The sequence below is a fragment of the Amphiura filiformis genome, chromosome 15 (assembly GCF_039555335.1).
Source record: "Amphiura filiformis chromosome 15, Afil_fr2py, whole genome shotgun sequence".
NCBI lineage: Eukaryota > Metazoa > Echinodermata > Ophiuroidea > Amphilepidida > Amphiuridae > Amphiura > Amphiura filiformis.
The window spans coordinates 10,168,469-10,191,050 of record NC_092642.1 but is presented as its reverse complement, the minus strand read 5'-3'; the positions used below and the strand labels follow the sequence as shown (position 1 = coordinate 10,191,050).

Here is a 22,582-nt window from a genome sequence, read left to right as displayed (position 1 = left end):
TATATGTTGAAGTATACTTCTCAAGTACTATCAGAAAACTCAAGCTGGGCATTGTAGCTGCTTTATTTACTGAGTAACGGCCGGCCCTATGTTTTAGGTTTTGGGGCCCTGGGGCCCATATTATGTGACATATGGGGGTTATATATACATATGACAATATAATACTAAAGACCTATCTGTGTGCCAAATCTGAACCCTGTAGCTACTTTATTTGCTGAGAAACGGCCAGCCCTTTGTTTTAACATTTAGGCCCCTGGGGCCCCTGGCCTTGTACATATGGGGCCAAAATGGGCAAAAGGCACATCTACAACTTAGGGCCCATACATATGCCACATATGAGCCCTAGTCATCTTATACTTATAGAGCTAGGCTTGTCAATCTGTTGCACCATATTTTAACATTTGGGCCCCTGGGGCCCATAATATATAACATATGGGGCTGTTGTATATTTGTAAATATAGAGTATCCCTAGGGCTATCAGTGTACCAACTCAGGGCCCTGAGGCTGCTTCATTTGATGAGAAATGGCGTGCTTTGTATTTTCACATTTGGGCCCCTGGGGCCCGTGACCTTTGACCTCTGGGGCCAAGATGGGCAAAAGGCACTTCTACGGGTAGGGCCCATTAGTGTACCACATATGGGACCTGAGGCCCTTGTAGTTTTAGCGCTAGCCTTGACAGAATGTTGTGTTTGATGGGAGAAGGAGGAGGAGGAGGAGGAGAAGAAACCATAGAATGGCAATATACCCGTCCATGCTTCGCATGCGGGTATAAGAAGAAGGAAAAGGAGAAGACTAAAGAGCATAAGGAGTACTAGATGGCACGGTTGTGTTTGATCAAACACGAATATCTATGCCTGTGATTGCAACCCTAACCGTCCACCCACCCCGACACCCTAAACCCATCCTGCCACCCCGTAATATGTTTAATGCTAAAAGAGCTATCAGTATACCGACTTGGGGATCTGGTGTGTTCAACTGTTTTGGTTTGTTTCTTTATGTGAAACACAAGCAAAATTGGACTTCCTTCTTCATGTTTATATTTGTTTTATTTTGACACTTCCTTACAGAGCTGAAAATAAAACAATGATGAAAGTCATGCCATATTCACCATGTTTATTTATGTCATAAACGCTTGTCTTTGTAATATGTACCAGAGAAAATACAGTTAGCAATGAAGCATGAGTGCACAAAGACTAGTTATTAACAGTTTATTAGCAGTCACCTGTCTTTTGGGAAGACTTTGTGTTGTGTGGTAATATGGTGCCTTGACAAAAGACTAGCATTGCCTTACACCTGCCAATGCTAGTTTTTCCTAAAGGCTTTGGCCATGAATGCATGATGCACAGCCACAGCCTTCATAAAAGAAAGTGTTGTCTGCTGCCAATATTAACCAAACACTTCTGCATTTGCAAGTCGAGGATTTAGGACCAGAAAGCCCTATCTGCAATAGTTGCCAGGGGTCATATATAAGATATGTGATGCGATCAAGCAAAATCAGTCGGAACTCGCAAATATTGATTTTGAGATATAGCCAAACAAAGGAAATATTTCCTTTTGTTTCTTGTTGTTTTGGAAACTCTTTAATTGCTCATATCTTTGGTCCTGGTTGTTCAATTTCAATGGGGCTTTCTGCAAAAAGCAGCTTTGTGAATGCTTTTTTCTATCCTATAAAAAACTGAAAATTAAATTTGTCCGAGTTCCGACTGATTTTGCTTGATCGCATCACATATGTGCACTAGATAATGCCGAAATTATCAAGATGTCTTTGGGGCAGTTATTGCATTCTGGTTCTAAACCCCTTGAAGTGAAAACTCATCATTTTACGGTGTGCGCTTTTTAATTATTGGCATGCAGGTAGTCACCTTACACATCGACTCTCTTTGTGCCCCTGACACTATGGATCAGCCGGTAAACAATTTGGTCTACAATTACTCGACATCGTGCAGCTGCTAATCCTAAGGTGTGGATGTGGTAGTCATAAGTATCACTAGTCTGAGGAAAAACTAGTATGGGCCGTTAGTCCCAAGGGTTGGTAGTCCGAATAAAAAATAGGGTTCACTAACTAGTCTGAAACTGGAATAAGGCTTTCCATACCTAAGGTCTGGTGAACCTAATTTGTTTTTCGACTAATGAACCATTTTATTATTTTTGCGGACCTGCAACCTATATGTTGGATTAGTAACCTTGACTATACATTGATTGGTCAGTTTGGTAGTGATGTAGTGCGTACTTTGGTGGGCGCAGTATTGAGTCGTGTGCGTGAAGTAGTAGTTAGCGTGGCACAATCACCAAAAGACATTGACATCACTACCTAACTTGATGTGAACCACAGAATAGTGCTTGCACATTGAACATTTCCAATAATTCTACTTTTATAGTCTGCAAGGTATAATGCATTGCACTTGTAGGCATCAAATGTTAGTGTCACTTGTTGAGGTCCTTATTGTATTTATAATTGGCGCAAACATTTACTAGTTTATCATCCATGCAGTTGGTTAGTTTATGCACCACATAAATTACTAGTTGTCATAAAATGTTCATTGTCCACATAAAGATTTTTCTTCAAAATTGTTGCATGCGACAGATAACAGATGCCAGCTGTTGACTTCCAAATCATCATCCATAAAGCCAGTATCCTCTGTAGTACTGTTACACCTGGAAATTGGAATAAAACGATTAATTATGCAATATTATCAGGAGCAATAATAACATCCTAAACATTTTTAAGGAAGTATACTGCTTGCTGTGATTTTCGGATTGAGACTGAAGACGAAGTGAAAATCATGTGCCAGTTGAATGTGTCGTTTAGTTTGCAGAGTCGTGAAAATATACGAACAACATGCTACAACATACTTAGGTACACTACACACAGATATAGGATAAGTATACTGAATGACTATGGTTTACATAATAACCGTTAATGTTGGCGAGCAGGGTACATACCTAATAATGTGACTATCCACCAGAAATTGCTTGTGAGGTTGGCAAATTGTATTCGGAGTTACAGTGCAAGATTTGCATAAAGGTTGTATTCAAAAACACCTTTTAAACCAATGATTAATCCTATTGTTTAAGAGGATAACAAGCTCCTATGTCTATAGAATTCTTAAATAGTTCTAGTCTTCGTTTGCTTTGGCAAGTGGTGAGTTAACCAACAATTAATAATGAGAGGACATTCCTGAACCTCGTTGACTTGAGGATGATTTGAAGTGATTACCAATTATGACCGTTGGATCTTTATCACCAGCAATTTGTAAAAAGAGACATGCAGTACCAACATATGGTACCCTTTTGCTGAAGGAGCAAAGTTAAACAAAAAATAACTCCACTTCTAAATACCGTTTGAAGTGAAATGATATAATATTATTTTTTATAGCTTATGATATATATATATTTTCATAACACAAAATGAAACAAAATTGACTGGGGACCGACTTTACTAGCGTTTTGTGGGGGGGGGGGGGGTCCAGTCACAATTACCAGTGGGCAGCTTTCCCCAGCTTTGCTGGGAAATCCCTCATTCAATTAATTTTGGCTGCAGGAAGCTGCAGCTAGGCTGAAGAAGGCTGTGCACTAGTAAATATGTATGGGCCTTAAGGCTGAAGTGAAAGGGATACAAATATTGTAACCAGATATTTACTAACCTTGTGAAGACGAATAGTAGGTTTAAAACTGGTGAAAAAGTTGTGAAGTTGGTGCTCCAAAGTTGAATTTGGTCAGTCTGTGATTTGTAGAGATGTATAGGTGATACTGGTCAGATGTAATTGGGTTGGCATGAAGTTGGTATTGCTGGTACTCTTTGTCTGTCTTAGGTTGGTAGAGATGTAGTTGATACTGGCTACAGATGTAATTGGGTAGGCATGGTGCAAGTAGTGCATCTGCAATGCTCTTGTCCACCTCGGTATATATACTGACATTGATGAGTTGGGATTGATGCTTTCTTTAGCATACTAATGACAGCTGTGATGTCATGAATTGAGTTTGGAAATTTTTGATTGCTTAAGGTGATACTTCATAAATTGTATTCAATAATAGAGTTAGCTTTTAAGTTTGTAGTGAAAACTGAAGATGATTTCCCTTGCAAGACTACATTGTACCTGTAAAAAATATGGAAATAGGAAAATGGAGACATTAGAAATTTAGTCCTACATAAAACGGGACTGAAATAGTCTTGGCGAGCAAATCCAATGTAATTTTGTCTCACCATTATAAATATAAAAACAGGGAAAAGTCCTTTATGAGGATGAACCCAAGAGGATACAACTCTGTCACATTAGCAATGGACAAAGTAAAAATGTGAAACAACATCCAATGGGGGGATATACATGTAAAATACAAATGGTATACATGAAGTTAAAAACGTTTTGAAAAGACAATACTATAATTACCTTTCTTTTTCAATGGATACAAAATTGAGGCCCGCTATCAGCATACAACTTGGCATAGAGTCCAGCTCTAATTATTAACAAAAATCATGTACATGGGGCAAGCATATTAAGCCTTGGGATTTCTTTTATAGAACTAATATCATTCCTGTGTGTCAACATGCCTTAAGCTGAAACGAAAGGCATATAAATATGGTAACCAGATGCTTACTTACCTTGTGAACAAGATCAATAGATTTGAAACTGGTTGAAAAGTTGTGAAGTTGGTACTCCAAAGTTGAATTTGGTCAGTCAGATTTGTAGAGATGTAGTTGATACTGGTCAGATGTAACTGGGTTGGCATGAAGTTGGTATTGCAAGAACATGCAGTGCACCTGCAATGCTGTAGTTCATCTTAATGTATAGTGACATTGACAACTTGGAATCAATGCTGTGACATTGTGCATTGAATTTGGATCTTTTGACTGCTCATGGTGACGTTGTGTTGTGCAACATTAGTCGGGATTTTGTTTAAAAAAGACATTCACATGTTCAGATTCTGCCATCTGTTCAGATTCTGTCATCTGTTCACATTCTGTCAGCTGTTCACATTCTGTCATCTGTTTGCATTCTGTCATCTGTTCACATTCAGTCATCTGTTAACATTCTGTCATCTGTTCACATTCTGTCATCTGTTCACATTCGGTCATCTGTTCACATTCTGTTCACATTCTGTCATCTGTTCACATTCGGTCATCTGTTCACATTCTGTCATCTGTTCACATTCTGTCATCTGTTTGCATTCTGTCATCTGTTCACATTCTGTCATCTGTTCACATTCTGTCATCTGTTTGCATTCTGTCATCTGTTTGCATTCTGTCATCTGTTCACATTCTGTCATCTGTTCATTCTGTCATCTGTTCACATTCTGTCATCTGTTTGCATTCTGTCATCTGTTCACATTCTGTCATCTGTTCACATTCTGTCATCTGTTCACATTCTGTCATCTGTTCACATTCTGTTCACATTCTGTCATCTGTTCACATTCTGTTCACATTCTGTCATCTGTTCACATTCTGTCATCTGTTCACATTCTGTCATCTGTTCACATTCTGTTCACATTCTGTCATCTGTTCACATTCTGTCATCTGTTCACATTCTGTCATCTGTTCACATTCTGTCATCTGTTCACATTCTGTCATCTGTTCACATTCTGTCATCTGTTCACATTCTGTCATCTGTTCACATTCTGTCATCTGTTCACATTCTGTCATCTGTTCACATTCTGTAAAGAAATGAAGTTTGATCTTGTCAACATTCGACATTATATGGAGAAATATGCTCAACATTCTGCTATCATTGTGTTGATGTTCTGTAAATAAGCTTGACATTCTGTTAAAATTCTATTCACATTATGCATCAACAGGTTTGACATTCTGTAGATATAAAGGCAATTACAATATGTTAATAGTTTGGATAAAAAATGCTTGACATTCTGTAATGTAATAATCGTCCACATTCTGTACAGATAGGTTTGACATGCACAGAATAAGAATTGGCATTCCGAGATTATGCATAGAAATATGTTTGACATTCTGTTAACATTCTAGAAATATGTTTAACAATCGGCATATAAATGGGGTTTACATTCTGTTAACATTTTACAGAAAATTAGGCTTAACATTCTGTTGACATCATAGAAACAGAGTTGGCATTCTGTATAATTATAATAATTATATAAATAACATGTATGTTAGATATTATGTTTGTATTCTGCATAGTAAACTGCTTGGCATTTTGTTTACAATTTACAAAATAAGTTTGAGATTAGAGTATGCTCATATTCTGTTCACATTCTGTACATAAATAGCCATTATAGTCATACATACAAATAGGCTTGACATTTAAAAAAAACTTGTGTTCACATTCTGTTTTCCGTTAACATTCTAAAGAAAATAAACATAGAAATAGGTCTGGTATTTTGTCAACATTGTGGTCACATTTTGCATAGAAAAATCCTGACATTCTGTGTACAAAAATTGAGATTCTGTTAATACCCTTTTCGCATATCAACATTCTGCATGAAACTGGGCTTGGTATTGTGCTAGACATTCTCTTAAACACATCGTCTTTCTATATGAAAGTGATTGGGCATGTGATTTACCATGATGTTACTAACTGTAATTAAAATCAGCTTGTAATTTCTGGTCAGAACTGAAGATGACATACAACTCAGAAGACTGTGTGTTAGGTATGTTTGCTATGAACACTTGTTTGTTACACTGATTGTGGAAGTGGTTTCTATGATTTCATACAAAGAGCAACTGGTTCATGGTAGCTGAAATGTGATGCTAATACTGATGCGTTATATTCTATAGGCATTGGCTTAATGTACACATGATCCAGCAGAGTTCCTTTAGCAGTGGTAGGAGAGGTTATCAGTTGGTGATATGTCTGTAATGCATTAATTGGTGGTTTCTTCAGTAGATCATGATTGAAATCGCCCAAAATAACAACATTATCAACATCTAACATCTCTATCTGGGTGCACAAGTTGTTTAGCACATCGGAAAGAATTGTAATGCTGGTACTGACTGGCTTGTAGACTGTCATGATAACAATAGATGGTTTGGCATTGGTTCTTATAGCAAGAATATCACATTCATCTACTTCAAGTGATAATGCAGTAAATGGAACACTCTCATGAATATACATTGCAGTACCTCTGCCTCTTGCTTGTTCAGGTTGTTTTCTCATGGCAACAAGTTGATATCCAGGTATTTCATAGTTACTTATGTTATGATCAGTACTCAACCATGTTTCTGATAGGGCTATGACATGAGCTTTCCTGATTTCAAAGTCACATTTGATATCATCAATGTGTTTGGGAAGACTTTGTACATTGTGATGAACTATTATAAAATGTTCTCTGTGATTAGTGTGCAGAATCGGGTTAGCAACTGAAAGGTCACATGGTAACATATTTGATAAGTGCTGCTGAAGTGTTTCATTACAGAAAATTCTCTTTGGATCATAGTCTGAGAGATAGAGACCAGTGAGGCGTGTGACACGACTAATTGCTACATAGGCCATGCATGCTCTTATTCCTTTCAACGAGATAACTGCTTGATCAGTTGACTGTCCTTGTACCTTGTGCATAGTGATTGCCCAGGCTAGTTTCAGTGGATATTGTTTACGTATTCTAGTTTGATGGCCATATTCATCATGTATTTCAATGCTTTCTTTATGCGGTTTTATGACAACACAGCTGGCATATTCATTCGGTAGAGGGCTTTTTTGCCTTGCATTTGCACCACACTTTGCATTATCAAATTGTACATAGACAGCACTTGGTTGATTGTTTGTATCATCAGGTAGGATAGATTTGACTGTGCCAGTGACTCCATTGCAAAGACCGTCAGGTACATCTAGATTTGTTGTAAGCATTACTCTAGCTTCCACTGCTAAGCATAGTTGAGATTGTAGCACTGTTTTGCCAATTTCTTCAGACTTGTATGGTACTTTTCTGGTTTGACTTTGTCCTGCACGTTCTTTGATATCAAGAGCAAGGATGGTGGTTTTTTGACTTGGAAGAGATTCTAGCATTGTTTGGTTATGTTTGTCAACATCTTTATTGTATGCATAGATATGAAGTGCTTCCTTTGGTGGAGTCAAATTTGTTTCAGATCCAAGTGTTCGTGACAGAAGCTTTCTATGATCATCTGGATTTATAGGATCACCTTTTTTTTCTTACACGTAAGCGATTAAGTAGTTGTGCAAATTCAAGATCATCTTGTTGACGCATGATTTGTGTGAGTTCACAGACTTGGAAATTGTCAGTCCACATGTCATTCAATGGATTATCATCAGGTACACATAATGAAGTAGAATTGATGGGTGGTATTTGATAGAAATCTCCAACAGCTAGTACTGGAATATTGCCAAAGAATGCACGATCTGAAGCTCGCTTAATTTGCTGTAGTCTACCGTGAATGTATTGTAACTGTTTCTTGCTAACCATTGAGATCTCATCTATGATCAGTAACTGTAAATGTTGCAACTTTGTACGCATAGTATTGAGTGACTCTTCTCTAAGTGGTTTGTAATCTTTAGTCGCATGTATACTGATATTCAGAGCAGAACAAATTGTTTCTCCTTCAACATTGAAAGCAGCTGTGCCAAGGTGTGCAACAACCAGTACTGTCTTTTCTTGTTGTGTTTCACGTAAGGTGTCAAAGATTTTCTCTGCATGATATCTGATACATCTTGTTACATGAGATTTGCCTGTGCCAGCTCCACCAGTGAGAAATATTCTGAAAGGTTCTGGGTTTTCACCATTCATTTTTTCATACACCATTGGTGGATATACTTGAAAAGCTGTAACTGTTTATCATTGAGAGCTCTGATCATTGATGCAACTTGGTCATCTGAGGAACTGATCTTATTGTTTCAACTGGTGATCGATATAGGTTATCATTGCATTTGTTGGATGGATTTGCTTGCAATTCAGGAATTTCAATGTCATTGAAATCATCATCAGATTCATTGTTTAACATGATTTTGTCTTCAAGATCATCAAGACGTTGCTGTTCAGCTTGTGGTGCTAATGCAGCCCATGCATCTTCAAGATTTGCATTTGCATTTTGCAATTCATTCCATGCAGTATCTATTTTGTCATTGATAGGTTCATACTTCTTCATGTTGTCTTTGATTACTTCTTTCACAGATTTCACACCTTCAGGTGTTCTGACACAACCAGTATGATAGTACAATGCAAAGCTTTCAAAATCTTCTGGCTTGAGCTCAATGTTACGATGTGGCAAGTACATGCGTATGATGTTCATATAGTACTTTTCAGGATCTTTTTCAAGCTTTATCTTTGGATAGCGTACAATTGCAGGTTTGCCTACACGTTCTATTGCAAGTCCAAGATCTCTGCCTAAATACTCAAGATCATACTTTCTGCTTGTATTTCTTGAACTATCTTCCTCTTCATCTGATTCATCATTACTAGCTCTGTTTCCAGTTTTTGATGATGCAAAGCGAAACTTGGATGCAAATGTTGCCAAGCACATGTCATTGAAATTGGGCATGTCAGGTCTGCCGTAATACTTTTCAAGCAAATTTGTCATCCATACTGGTTCTGTGGGGTCTTTATTTTGCATCAGAGATAGTGGCAGTGATATTCTTTGACCATCTGGATCTGTCTGTACAAAAATGACTTCTCTAGTACAATCTTTCAAGTGCATGCTACATACTCTGTATATACTTTCCATAACACTTAACTCTCGACTGTGTAGATATACATTTCCAATTTTTCTCAGCTCAGTAATAGCATCACTATTGTCTTGTCTGGCTTCTTTCTGTGCATTTTTCAACAGATCACCTACTTGACGTTCAGATTTGGTTAAATACGACATAATATATTTGATACAACTGTAAGCATCAAGTACAAGTTGAATGTCCATATTGCCATTCCAAGCACGTATCAGGTGAGGATTGTAGTTATTGATCAAAACTTCTGCAGGTTTTCTTTTCAGATAGATGGTAGATCGTGATGCGAGTGTTTCAAGTGCCATTTCAAGTTCTGCTTGAGAAACATTTGCAGCATCAAAGATTTCTGTAACACGTGTCTTTTCTGTGATTTCTGTTTCTGGGTCAGTCAGAGTATCATGTATTTTCTGGATCAATTCTTTAGCTTCAATTTGTGCATCAGCCTCTCCTTGATCATCAAGTACATGTACATGTAATTCATCAGGAATGTCATCATGAATTTCATCTTCATCATCATCTGAATCATCATCATATGTATCTAGGTTTCTTGCAATGAAAGTTTGTTCTGAAGGTGGTTTTGGAAAGTTGAAGCGACATGTTTTACCTGTTTTGCGACAAGACTTGGTATGATTCTTGCTATGCATTTGGCATGATTTCACAATTTCATGGAGTTCTGGATCAGCATCTTCAGATGGTAGTTCACATGATACATATTTATCAACAAATTCAACAATGTCACAATCTGATACATCATATACATCAGGAGCATCTTCTACCCAAACTAGCATATGAATGTGTGGCCAACCTCTCTGCTGAAATTCTGTACGATAAAAATAGTCAACAACTTTGCCAATAGGTTCAGCAGGCGATTTAAGAATATCTTTGATGTACTTCTTCACTCTGTGCTCAAACATTCTAGCTGGGGTTACTGTGTTTGAATATATGTGTTCACAATGTGTGTTCCAATCCATATCTTTGTGCTCTTCTGGTGTAAGAGGTTCTTTGCCTTGCTGTTCAAGAATTGCATTGTCAATTTCAATCCATCTACGGTCAGCAGCACTAAAGGTTAGAAACCATGTGGGAATGCCAATTTGACGAATCATTGCAAATAAATCTTTGAGAGTTGCGTCCCAATAAGATGGTGTTCCTCTTATTTGTCTCAAATATCGAAATGCTGAGTCTCTTTCAATCATTTGTTTGACTTGATCTTTGTCTGCAAGCATGTCAGGTGTGATCGCTTTTCCATCAGGAGTTTTGGTATGGCCTTGTCTCATAGCAATTGAAATCTGAGATGTTATCATGTTCAATTCAGTGGCATATTGAGCAAAGAAAATATACTGTGGATCACTAGCAAAGCGAGTATCTGACGAAAATAGATGTGCATTGAAATATCTGCTTGGAGAAACCTTTGGATTTCTTTGTTCTTTGTACGTATTCTTGCCATCAGGAAATTGAACTGGGAATGCTTCTGCTTCTACATTGAGAACACTGATAGGTCTGTTGCCTTCTGCAGGTGCAAGACTAAGTATGGAATCATCAAGGTGATCTGCAACATATTGTGTAAAGTCAACTGGCTGCAAACATGATATGAGTGGAACCGATGTGTGAGTGATATCATCATCATTGTCACCGTCATTCTGATTTGTTTCACTGTTTTCCCTATTGACATTGGCATCATCATTTTCACTGTCATTATGATCTGTTTCACAGTTTTCCTCATGGACATCGTCATCATTGTGATCATCATTTTCACTATCATTATGATTTGTTTCACAGTTTTTCTTATTGACATCTTCATTGTGATCATTTTCACTGTCATTCTCATTTGTTTCAGAGATTTCTCCATTAACATTATCATTATCACTGGCATGATTTGTTTAGCACTTTTCCTCATCGACATCTTCATGATCATTTTCACTGTTATTCTGATTAGTTCCACAGACTTCCTCATTTGCATTTTCAGGCTGATTTTGATATCTTGTATTATCAATCTCTGGTTCATGCGTTTCTGTGGATGCAGTTTCTGGTGAATCTTCATCTTTGTTATCATCATTTCTATTATGCACTGATTCAGCAATGTCATCTTCAAGTTCAGAGTCACTTATATCCATATCAAAAGGTTCTTCAATTTCTGAGTCACTGATTTCCATATCAACAGGTTCTTCAAGTTCATTTGTTATGGTTGATGCAGTCGTACTAATAGTATCATTGATCTCATCATGGATGTTTTCTATTGCTATTTCTGACGGTTCTTGCTGATTTGTTAGGTCTGCAATCTGATCTGGTTCCAAGTTAATAATATTGTCATTTTCTGATTCCAAGTTTTCAGTAGCTATGATTGGATCATCGTCAATTGAATCCAATTGATTAGCATCTATATCAATGTCTTCAAACACTGGATTTATTTGCTTCAGTACATTGAGAGCTGTTCTGATCTTACTGGGAGAAACTTGCTTGTACATAACATGGCCTTTGTATTGCAATTTACGTTTCAGTTTGACTCGAACAATACTGTCATCATTGGGAAGACGTGGCAATGCTTTTGCTGTACTATCTACATCAGATTTCACACAAACAACTTGACCATGAATACCTTTCTGACAACCTTTGTATAGAGGAACTAATTTCATAAAAGGAATTACTGGTGCAATCAAGTGCCTTTCAAGGATGTTAAGTTCTGACAGTTCTGCAGGCTGCGGACACAGTTCTAGGCTATTGGCTTGTGACAATCGTGGCACTATATTCTGTTTGATGTTATTGTGACATGTTTTACAAATCCATGCATCAGTTGGGAGTGTTTCATAATTGATATTGGTTGGCATTGCTGATAACAAGCTAGATTTACTGTACTTCACTTTGTTGAATGGTACAACTTGATTTCTGAATAATGAGCGATTGCAAACAAGGCAGGTAAAGATTGGCTTCTCTCTCTGGATTTCTGTCTTAAATTTCATAACAACTTTTGCAATGTCACTTCTAGAAGATTCATGAGAGGTTTTAGTCTGTTGGATCTGTTTAGCTCTTCTTTCAGGATCTTGATAGGCTTCTCTCTTTAGGTTCAAAATTGCATCTCTATTTCTCAAGTAGTATATGCTCCTTTTAATCAACATCAAAGCTTTGTTTCTGATGTAATTAATCCTTTTCTTTTGCAGTATTGTATCATTGTTTTTTGTATAGTTCTCTTTTCTGATTTTCAGTATGGATGACCTGTTTGATTTGTAGTGGTCTTTTCTATTTTTCAGTAATGACGGTCTGTTTGAGCTGTAGTGGTCTTTTTTATTTTTTAGTACAGATGGTCTGTTTAAGCTGTAGTGGTCTTTTCTATTTTTCAATACAGATCTTCTGTTTGATTTGTAGTAGTCTTTCTTGCTGTTCAGTATCAATGACTTTTTCGTTTTGTAGCTGTCTTTCCTATTTTTTAGTACAGATGGTCTGTTTGAGCTGTAGCGGTCTTTTCTATTTTTCAGTACAGATGGTCTGTTTGATTTGTAGCTGTCTTTTCTATTTTTCAGTACAGATGGTTTGTTGGATTTGTAGTAGTCTTTCTTGCTGTTCAGTATCAATGACTTGTTTGTTTTATAGCTGTCTTTTGAATTCTTCAATATGGATGATCTGTTTGCCATGTAGTGTGCTCTTTTCTTTTCTAGTATTCTCTCTCTGTGTTTGGCATAGTAACTTTTACTCTTGGCTTGACGTTTTGCTTTCTTAGTATCATTTTCTGTCCAAAAAGAACAACCTGGCTGATCATTATCACTGGAATTATTTAACTCATTTGTGGACTTGCATTGCAGACCTGCAGTAGAACTCGTAATTTCTACACTTTGACCAGAATTGTCATGATCTGTACATGGGTTATGATCTGTACATGGGTTTGAATCTGAACATGAAGGATCTGTAGCATTTTGAGTCAAATGAAGGCATATATTAGAAATTACACTTGGTACTGACCTTTCAACTGAACCAATTGATATAGCATGTAATGAGGTTGTCTCATCTCTGTTTGCATCTCTGATAGCAGGTGTAGATGGCAGATCTGTCGATTCAATTACAGAAAGAACATTCATTGATGTTTGATTTGCAGATTCATTGCATTCATTATTTGATTGACATTCTGTATCACTCTCCTGACCCAAGGTGACAGGAAGAATCACTTCACATTCATTCTTTGCTTGACATTCTGTAAGACATTCTCTAGGAATTTCTGAACCATGCACATGACCCGAAGGTACCGGAGGTATCACTTCATATTCATTCTTTGCTTGAGATTCTGTATGCAATTCTGTATCATCCTCCTGAACCGAGGTTACAGGAGGTTATAGAGGAAAGTGGTGAAGAACACCAAGCAAGTTGGAAAAGAAATGTGGTGAAAGAACACCAGGTAAGTTATGAATAGAAAGTGGTAAAAGAAAACCAGGCAAGATAGGAATAGAAAGTGGTGAAATAACACCAGATAAGTTAGGAAAAGAAAGTGGTGAAAGAACATTAGGTAAGTTATGAAAAGAGTGGTGAAACAACACCAGGAAAATTATGGAAATAAAGTGATGAAAGACAACCAGGCAAGTTAAAATAAAGTGGTGAAATAACACCATGTAGGTTAAGAAAATTAGACAGTTGTGAAAGAACACCAGATAGGTATATAAATAGTTCATAGTGTAGTTGCCAGTTGGTGAGTAGACAGATATATTGTAGGAAACACAGACAATAGATAGTTATTTTAATAGTGGATCAATTAATGAATTATGTATGGGGAGGAAGGGCATTGAAGTCAGGGATGGTAGGTTATTAATATGACAAATAAGCGAGTGAGTCATAAATGGGATTCAACCCCAGATAGGACAATGAGAACAAAATCAAGTACATGGGTGGTTGGATGTGAAATGAGTTACGGATTGGTTAGTTACCAGGTGCATCATCAAGGCAGTGTGAAATGTTTAATTGACATTGACAAATGTTTGAGCACATGTGGATAGACGAATGAATTTAACGGATTACAAGTGGTGTAAGGGATAGAGGGAGTAAGAAGGTTAACCAGGGGGTAAAATGGAATAAGGTGGTAAGATAGTGTTGGATGGGTTGATTTTGTAGGTATACATACCATTTATTGGTTTACAAAAACCATAGTGCATTTGTATAATGCATAATGTCCCAATTTCATCAACAATTACGGATACGTCAGATATTATTTGGTAGGTAAGGTAGTGATGAAGAATGATAACCAGAAACCAGGGTTGGTCGCATATAAAACATCAAATTGACATGAAAAAAAACCACCAAAATAAACAAGTAGATTAGTACATTATCCTGTGCGTTAAATATGTAACAAATTACATGATCAGAAAATAGGCAAGAGTATAAAAGAACATAGTTTTTGGTAGGAAATGTGACCATGCACAGAAGGTTGTGGAAATATTTTAAGCAGGCTCCAGGTTTCCTCTGTTAACTCTGTTTCCATTAAGTCAATCATCACAAGAGTTGTGGCATGTGAAAGCATAATGGTGTGAGATTCAAAAAACAAATGGGGGAGGGGAATTGGGCAGAGCCTTGCCGTATGCAGGGGTTTGAGAAAAGCACCCATGGAAACTTAGGGCGCGTTCTCACTATGCCTGTTTGATACCAGGACGTGGACTCGATCCTACATCGAGTCCACTTCCAAGCATCTGCATAGTGAGAACGCGAAATAAGTGGTCTCGATCCTACATCGAGGATGTAGCATCGAGACCACCTCATTGAGGTAGTCTCGTACCTAGGACGTGGTATCAAACAGTATAGTGAGAACGCGTTTACAGATCCACTTATACCGGAAATGCTCTATGCACGACCTTGATGGTCGTCATTGTACTATAGGCAGGCCTATACAATATACAGTCTACATTATATAATTTCCATTATAAAATTTAAACATATGCATTTTCTTAAAAAATTCATAGCTGGTATTATAGAACAAATTTCTACAGGCTTTATTTCATGTAGTAATTTACAACATTTATTTTTTATGTGGAAAAAGCTCGGGAAAGTGGCTATACACGGAAATTTTCGTTTGAGATGCTTGCAGTAGTTTGATGGGCAGCATGGTTTTCGTGCAGTGTGAAAACAACGGCATCGCGGCAAGATACAGATTTTATCCAGTTTCAGAATAGTTTTTAGAGCGTTTTATTTCAGATCTGTCCAAATTATACATAATAATTATCATAAAATAACATATCCATAGATTGCAGAAATATATCAGGGGGCCTGGAAATAAAAAATGATCTTTCAAAATTGATAGTCAAGTCAAGGTTGATTTGTGCTGTGAGTTCTGTTCAAAACATGCATGGCAACAGAATTCGTGACGTCATGCATCAATTGATATTATAACATCCGGGTAAGTGGAGTTGATCCTACATCAGCATTTTGGTGTTAGTGAGAACGCGAAATCAATGTGGACTGAGTCCACTTGTATGTGGACTCGGACCTAGGTACGAGACCATATGTTTGTAGTGAGAACACAACCTTATTCTACAACTTAAAAGTGCCCCCTACACTGCATGTAGATGACTTTTAAAATTAGCTACTTGATTTCCATAATATGAACTGAAAATAATATTTAAGATGATACCCTCTGGTCATGCTCTCCCAACCAAGTTCCGTCAGCATCGGTTCTCAACATAACTTGCTCATAATAATAAGCTTTTAACCCGGACTTATAACATACACGTCCACACCAATGGACATGCAAACAGCCGAGTCACATAGTGACCTGTAAGTCTCCCTCTGAACATACACTGTAGTTCAACTTCAATCAAGCAATGCAAAAACCAAAAAAAAAAAAAAAAAATAGATTACAAGAGTAAAACAGTTACATATACTAACCTCACGTTTCTTGGCTTCTCTCTTCCTTCTTCTTTCCTCTCTTCTCTTTCTATCTTTTGAAGGCATACTGAAAACTTCAGAAATTATTGATACAGTATAAATAACAGAAAGTAATTAGTTTTCAGATAAAATTAGAAGAGGTATGGTACCAGTACTGAAACTTGGTACATGGGTAGTACACATGAAATGCATCAAACCTACGGATGCGTTTGGCAAATTTCCATAATTAATTAGGGCCCTAATCAACTTTTCTAATTAGTGGCCTAATTAATTATGCAACTTGAAATTTTGCCAAATGCAACCGCAATTTTGTTGCACCTTGTGTGTACTATCCATGTACCATGCCTCAGTACCATAGCTTTTAATTTTATCTGAAAACTTTACTTTGCATAATTCATGCATATAATGAGAAAATTACCTGGCAACTGGACTCAAAAATATAGAAAATCCCCACAGGGGGTGACACTCCTTATAAGACTTGGGTCAATGTTCCTATTTTGGGTCCTGGTCATATATGCCAAGAAGGTTTGAAGTACTTTGAACCACTGGGTGACAATGGTATACCACAATATACTGCAGAAGCCCCATGGTTCAGCTATGGTGCGGTAATTGCTCTAGTTTTTTAAAGTTTGGTTGTGATTCCAAGTGTAACCATTTTTTAAATTTTACAAGTTGACCTCAAATGACCATTGACCTCACTATGTGACCCTGCACTATGACTCAAGTATGATATAAAATTGGATGGTTTGAACCCACTACCGTGCACGTCAAATGTACTGGTCGAGCTAAGAGTTTTAAAATATTGACGAGCCGTAGTAGAGTTCAATATTTTTAAACTCATAGCGAGGCCAATAAATTTGTAATAGTGGGTGAAAAAAAAACATCAAATTTTATCATTGTTTTCAGAATCTTACATCAATTTTTTAATTTTCTTTGTTTGAGTCAAAATCAAGTACCGTACAGCCAGTGAAAAAAAAATAGAGAAAAAAAAAATTAAAAAAATAGGCCTACGTTTCCGGATTTTATTTTGTGAAATTGTGCCCCAGTGAAAAAAAAATAAAAATAGGCCTACGTTTCTGGATTTTATTGTGTGAAATTGTGCCCCATTTCCAGAATTACAGAAATTTCCGTCACATTTATCAAACTTGTCTACTAGAATGTCATTTACATCTACTCAATGGGTTCATTCACCATTCCCAACATTTACGTTTCGTAGCTCTTCGTAACTTCCTAAGTCTAAGAAATCCATCGTAACTTTCAATGCATTGTCACATACATTTAATAAAGTGAAATGATTTACAATTGATAGGTCTGCCTACACTACTGAACAAGGACCCTTCGTAAAGTTATTCAGTGGTTCGGGGATGTCTCCCGCATTGACAGTGAGTCAGGGTGTTACTCTCGAGACTAGGGAGATCCTGTGCGACTGGCGTGCCTGGTCACTGACCTTCCTTGGTCTCAGAGAGTAGAGTTTCAATACCTAGAGTACAAGTGATCTTGGCTCTACAAATGATTGGAAATTACACACTTGTAATTCATTTTTAGCACAAAATAATGATATGAACACATACCAATATTATTTTTTACTAGTCCAGATTATACTAATTATGTATACAAGGCGGTTACTGTATTTGGCGGTTCTCGGCTGAGCGCGATTACCTGGCTGATGGTGACTGTACCCACCAAGTTTCATGCCCATCAGACAGTTTTGACTAATTTGACCTCGGATGACCCTGGTGACCCCAAAATGACCTTCCAAAAATTTGACTCGAAATAATGACTACCCACCAAGTTTCATAAGAGTTTTTACTAATTTGACCTCGGATGACCCCGAAATGACCTTCCAAAAATTTGGCTCTAAATGTTGACTGTACCCACCAAGTTTCATGCCCATAAGACAGTTTTTACTTATTTGACCTCGGATGACCCCGAAATGACCTTCCAAATATGTGGCTCTAAATGTTGACTGTACCCACCAAGTTTCATGCCCATAAAACAGTTTTTACTCATTTGACCTCAGATGACCCCTTGATGACCTTCAAAAAATTTGGATCTAAATGTTGACTGTAGGCCTACCCACCAAGTTTCATGCCCATTGCCCATACGACAGTTTTTGCTCAGATGACCTCGGGTGCATTTTTACTAATTTATCCTCAGATGACCCCTGGATGACCCCGAAATGATCTTCCAAAAATTTGTCTCTACATGTTGACTGTAGGCCTACTGACCAAGTTTCATGCTTATACAACACTTTTTACCAATTTGATCTGATGACCCCTGAATGACCCTGAAATGACCTTCCAAAAATTTGGCTCTAAATGTTGAATGTACATACCCACCAAGTTTCATGCCCATACAACAGTTTTTAGTAATTTGACCTCAGAAGACCCCTGGATGACCCTGATTAATAATAGGCATTGTCTATGTGTCTATATATCTGTCTGTGTGTCTGTCCGCCTATTTTTTCAGAGATTTGGGGTCGCACATTCCTCAAAATTGGTGGGTGGGTGGGTGCATCTTGACCCGAGACAGAACGAGGTTGTATTGGTTAGTGGGTCCAGGTCACGCAGGGGTCATCTGAGGTCAAATTAGTAAAAACTGTCGTACAAGCATGAAACTTGGTGGGTACAGTCAACATTTAGAGCCTAATTTTTGGAAGGTCATTTCGGTGTCATCCGAGGTCAAATTAGTTAAAACTGTCGTTTGGGCATGAAACTTGGTGGCTACATTTTGTACAGTCAACATTTAAAGCCAAATTTTTGAAAGGTCATTTTGGGGTCACCAGGGGTCATCTGAGGTCAAATTAGTAAAAACTGTTGGATGGGCATGAAACTTGGTGGATGCAGTCACCATTTAGAGCCAAAATTTCGGGACGGTCAATTAGTAAAAACTGTTGTATGGGAATGAAACTTGGTGGGGATAGTCACCATCAGCCAGGTAATTGCGACCGTTGAGAACAGCCAAATACGGGTGACCGCCTAGTGCAATAATAAAACCCTAACCATGACCTCCTCTAATCCTAACCATGACCTCCTTTTCATCACCCGATCCAGCGTTTGCCGCGTTGTGTAGTATTACATGTTAACTACAAAGTGGTCAGGCATGCATGATTAGTATTTGATTACAATGCATGAAAGGGCTGTGCAATAATTATGAGCCCCCTCTGGGGTTAAAATTTTCATATGGCATGCCAAAAATTGCTCCCCCCCCCCCCGCCCTGCCATAAACCACTTGCCCTCCCCACCTCAGGCTGCCAAAAAATCTTAGTACCTCCCCTTTGAACATGCCAACAATGTTTTGTTCCCAATTTTGGGCCTCTAAGCCCTATAATACATGGTACATGCGAGTGTAGTGAGCACAAAATTTTGCTTTGAATATTTTGAGTGTTTTTCTAAAGCCTTTTTAGAGCGTGATATGCAAAAGATGCCCTGTAAATGTGTGCTAAAAATGTCTTTCCCCCTTCCTCTTGGCATGTCAAAATTGCTCCCCCCTGGCCCGGCCCTTGGCCTGCCAAAATTATTTGTACAATCCTCTCGGCAACCCTCCGGGGGGGGGGGGGGGGGTACTGAAATTTGGTTTTGGTAGGGACGTGCCACTGAGATTTTGGAAGTGGACCCATAAATATACCAAGTTTTCAAGAAATTTATTTGTACCCATTGATATACCAAAAGTCAATATTTTCGGCCGAATTTAACCAAAATTGTCTTAGTTTTTACAAATTTTCCCAAAATTTTGGCTACGGTACATTAAGGAAAAATTGGGCTGTTCAAAATTTCGGGACGGTCAATTAGTAAAAACTGTTGTATGGGCATGAAACTTGGTGGGGATAGTCACCATCAGCCAGGTAATTGCGACCGTTGAGAACAGCCAAATACGGGTGACCGCCTAGTGCAATAATAAAACCCTAACCATGACCTCCTCTAATCCTAACCATGACCTCCTTCTCATCACCCGATCCAGCGTTTGCCGCGTTGTGTAGTATTACATGTTAACCATGTTAACTACAAAGTGGTCAGGCATGCATGATTAGTATTTGATTACAATGCATGAAAGGGCTGTGCAATAATTATGAGCCCCCCTGGGGGTTAAAATTTTCATATGGCATGCCAAAAATTGCTCCCCCCCGCCCCCCGGCCTGCCATAAACCACTTGCCCTCCCCCACCTCAGGCTGCCAAAAAATCTTAGTACCTCCCCTTTGAACATGCCAACAATGTTTTGTTCCCAATTTTGGGCCTCTAAGCCCTATAATACATGGTACATGCGAGCGTAGTGAGCACAAAATTTTGCTTTGAATATTTTGAGTGTTTTTCTAAAGCCTTTTTAGAGCGTGATATGCAAAAGATGCCCTGTAAATGTGTGCTAAAAATTTCTTTCCCCCTTCCTCTTGGCATGTCAAAATTGCTCCCCCTGGCCCGGCCCTTGGCCTGCCAAAATTATTTGTACAATCCTCTCGGCAACCCTCCGGGGGGGGGGGGGGGTACTGAAATTTGGTTTTGGTAGGGACGTGCCACTGAGATTTTGGAAGTGGACCCATAAATATACCAAGTTTTCAAGAAATTTATTTGTACCCATTGATATACCAAAAGTCAATATTTTCGGCCGAATTTAACCAAAATTGTCTTAGTTTTTACAAATTTTCCCAAAATTTTGGCTACGGTACATTAAGGACAAATTGGGCTGTTTTCCGAAAAAATAGAGAAAATTTTGAAAAAAGGACCCATTCATATACCAAAATAGGCTTTAAAAAGGGGTCATTGATATACCAGAAGGCCGAAAATGCTACCCATGTTTGCGGCACGTCCCCGTATGGTCATTTGTACTGAGTACCCCCCCCCCCCAGGCAACCCTCCCCCTGCTGGCATAGCTCACCCATGTAAACATGGCTCAAAATTACGTTGGACAGATACTACCAGATTTATGAGGACAACATATAAGTTCCTTGTATTCCCCCCATGCCTCATAATTATTGCACAGCCCCTTATCCGGGAATAGTGAATACACGGATCAACACCCCCTTCGCGTGCCTCATAATTATTGCACAGCCCCTAATCCAAGAATACACGGATCAACACCCACCCCCAATAATTATTGCACAGCCCCTAAAATCCGGGAACACACGGATCAACACCCCAATAATTATTGCACAGCCCCTAAAATCTGGGAATACACGGATCAACACCCCCAATAATTATTGCACAGCCCCTAAAATCCGGGAATACACAGATCAACAGTCACCCCCAATAATTATTGCACAGCCCTAAAATCCGGAAATACATGAATCAACACCCCAATAATTATTGCACAGCCCCTAAAATCTGGAAATACACGGATCAAGTCAACACCCCCAATAATTATTGCACAGCCCCTAAAATCCGGGAATACACGGATCAACACCCCCCGCCTCATAATTATTGCACAGCCCCTAAACTCCGGGAATACATGGATCAACACCCCAATAATTATTGCACAGCCCTAAAATCTGATTCTGGGAATACACGGATCACCCCCCAATAATTATTGCACAGCCTCTAAAATCCGGGAATACACGGATCAACTCAACCCAATTTGATGCTAAAACTAAAATCACAGAAATCATAAAAATAATATATAAAAAAAAGATTCATGGAAGATTTACTCTCGCATATCCCTGCTATAGATACCACGTATACGTGAGGCTACCAGACAATGGCAATTGCAGCCCTCAGCACTTGGAATACATAATCGTCTTAAATTTTGACTCTTCTCTCTCACCATATTAAATAAAATATCAAAGTGCGAGTGCTCACAATTACCCTAACATATGCTACAACTTATCCCCGAGTAATATTGTTTAAAAAATGCATCTACGAGGATTTCTAGTGACATTGCAAATATTAAAAGCCAACGAAAAAATAACTTACCTGCTATGGCGACAGATGAATTCAATGTAGCTGCATATACAGCTCGTATGATCATATCACCCCGGCTCGCATGGTGCCAAATATGTGGATTTCTGTTCCAAATATGGATCTGCATAATTAGTGATGCCCAAATAAAGGTCGCGTCAGTCAGAAGCGAGCTGATTTCGTAGTACTATGAATATTTAGTATTCCAA

At 38.2% G+C, this 22,582-nt stretch overlaps 2 protein-coding genes across 5 annotated transcripts in view; one reads left to right on the top strand and one right to left on the bottom strand.

Moving 5' to 3' along the window:
* The window catches only part of LOC140171229 (nuclear factor NF-kappa-B p105 subunit-like), an 85,701-nt gene that overhangs the window by 39,456 nt on the left and 23,663 nt on the right, over nt 1–22,582 (top strand). The gene's annotated exons all lie outside the window — the stretch shown is intronic.
* LOC140171230 (uncharacterized) lies at nt 954–22,472 on the bottom strand. Of its 3 annotated transcripts, none has more exons than XM_072194451.1 (6): nt 22,389–22,472; nt 16,488–16,561; nt 13,587–13,671; nt 4,601–5,649; nt 3,645–4,097; nt 954–2,655 (listed from the first exon to the last, which is right to left on the bottom strand). In XM_072194451.1, exons 1-4 carry the CDS (start codon nt 22,441–22,443, stop codon nt 5,462–5,464), a joined length of 402 nt encoding a protein of 133 aa, XP_072050552.1. In that variant the 5' UTR covers nt 22,444–22,472; the 3' UTR covers nt 954–2,655; nt 3,645–4,097; nt 4,601–5,461. The 3 variants fall into 3 exon arrangements, 2 of the variants coding, with proteins under 2 accessions (XP_072050552.1, XP_072050551.1); XM_072194450.1 differs by having other exon boundaries at nt 956–2,655; nt 3,645–4,086; nt 4,597–5,649; XR_011861578.1 differs by having other exon boundaries at nt 957–2,655; nt 3,645–4,086; nt 4,597–5,649; nt 13,587–13,646; nt 22,389–22,436.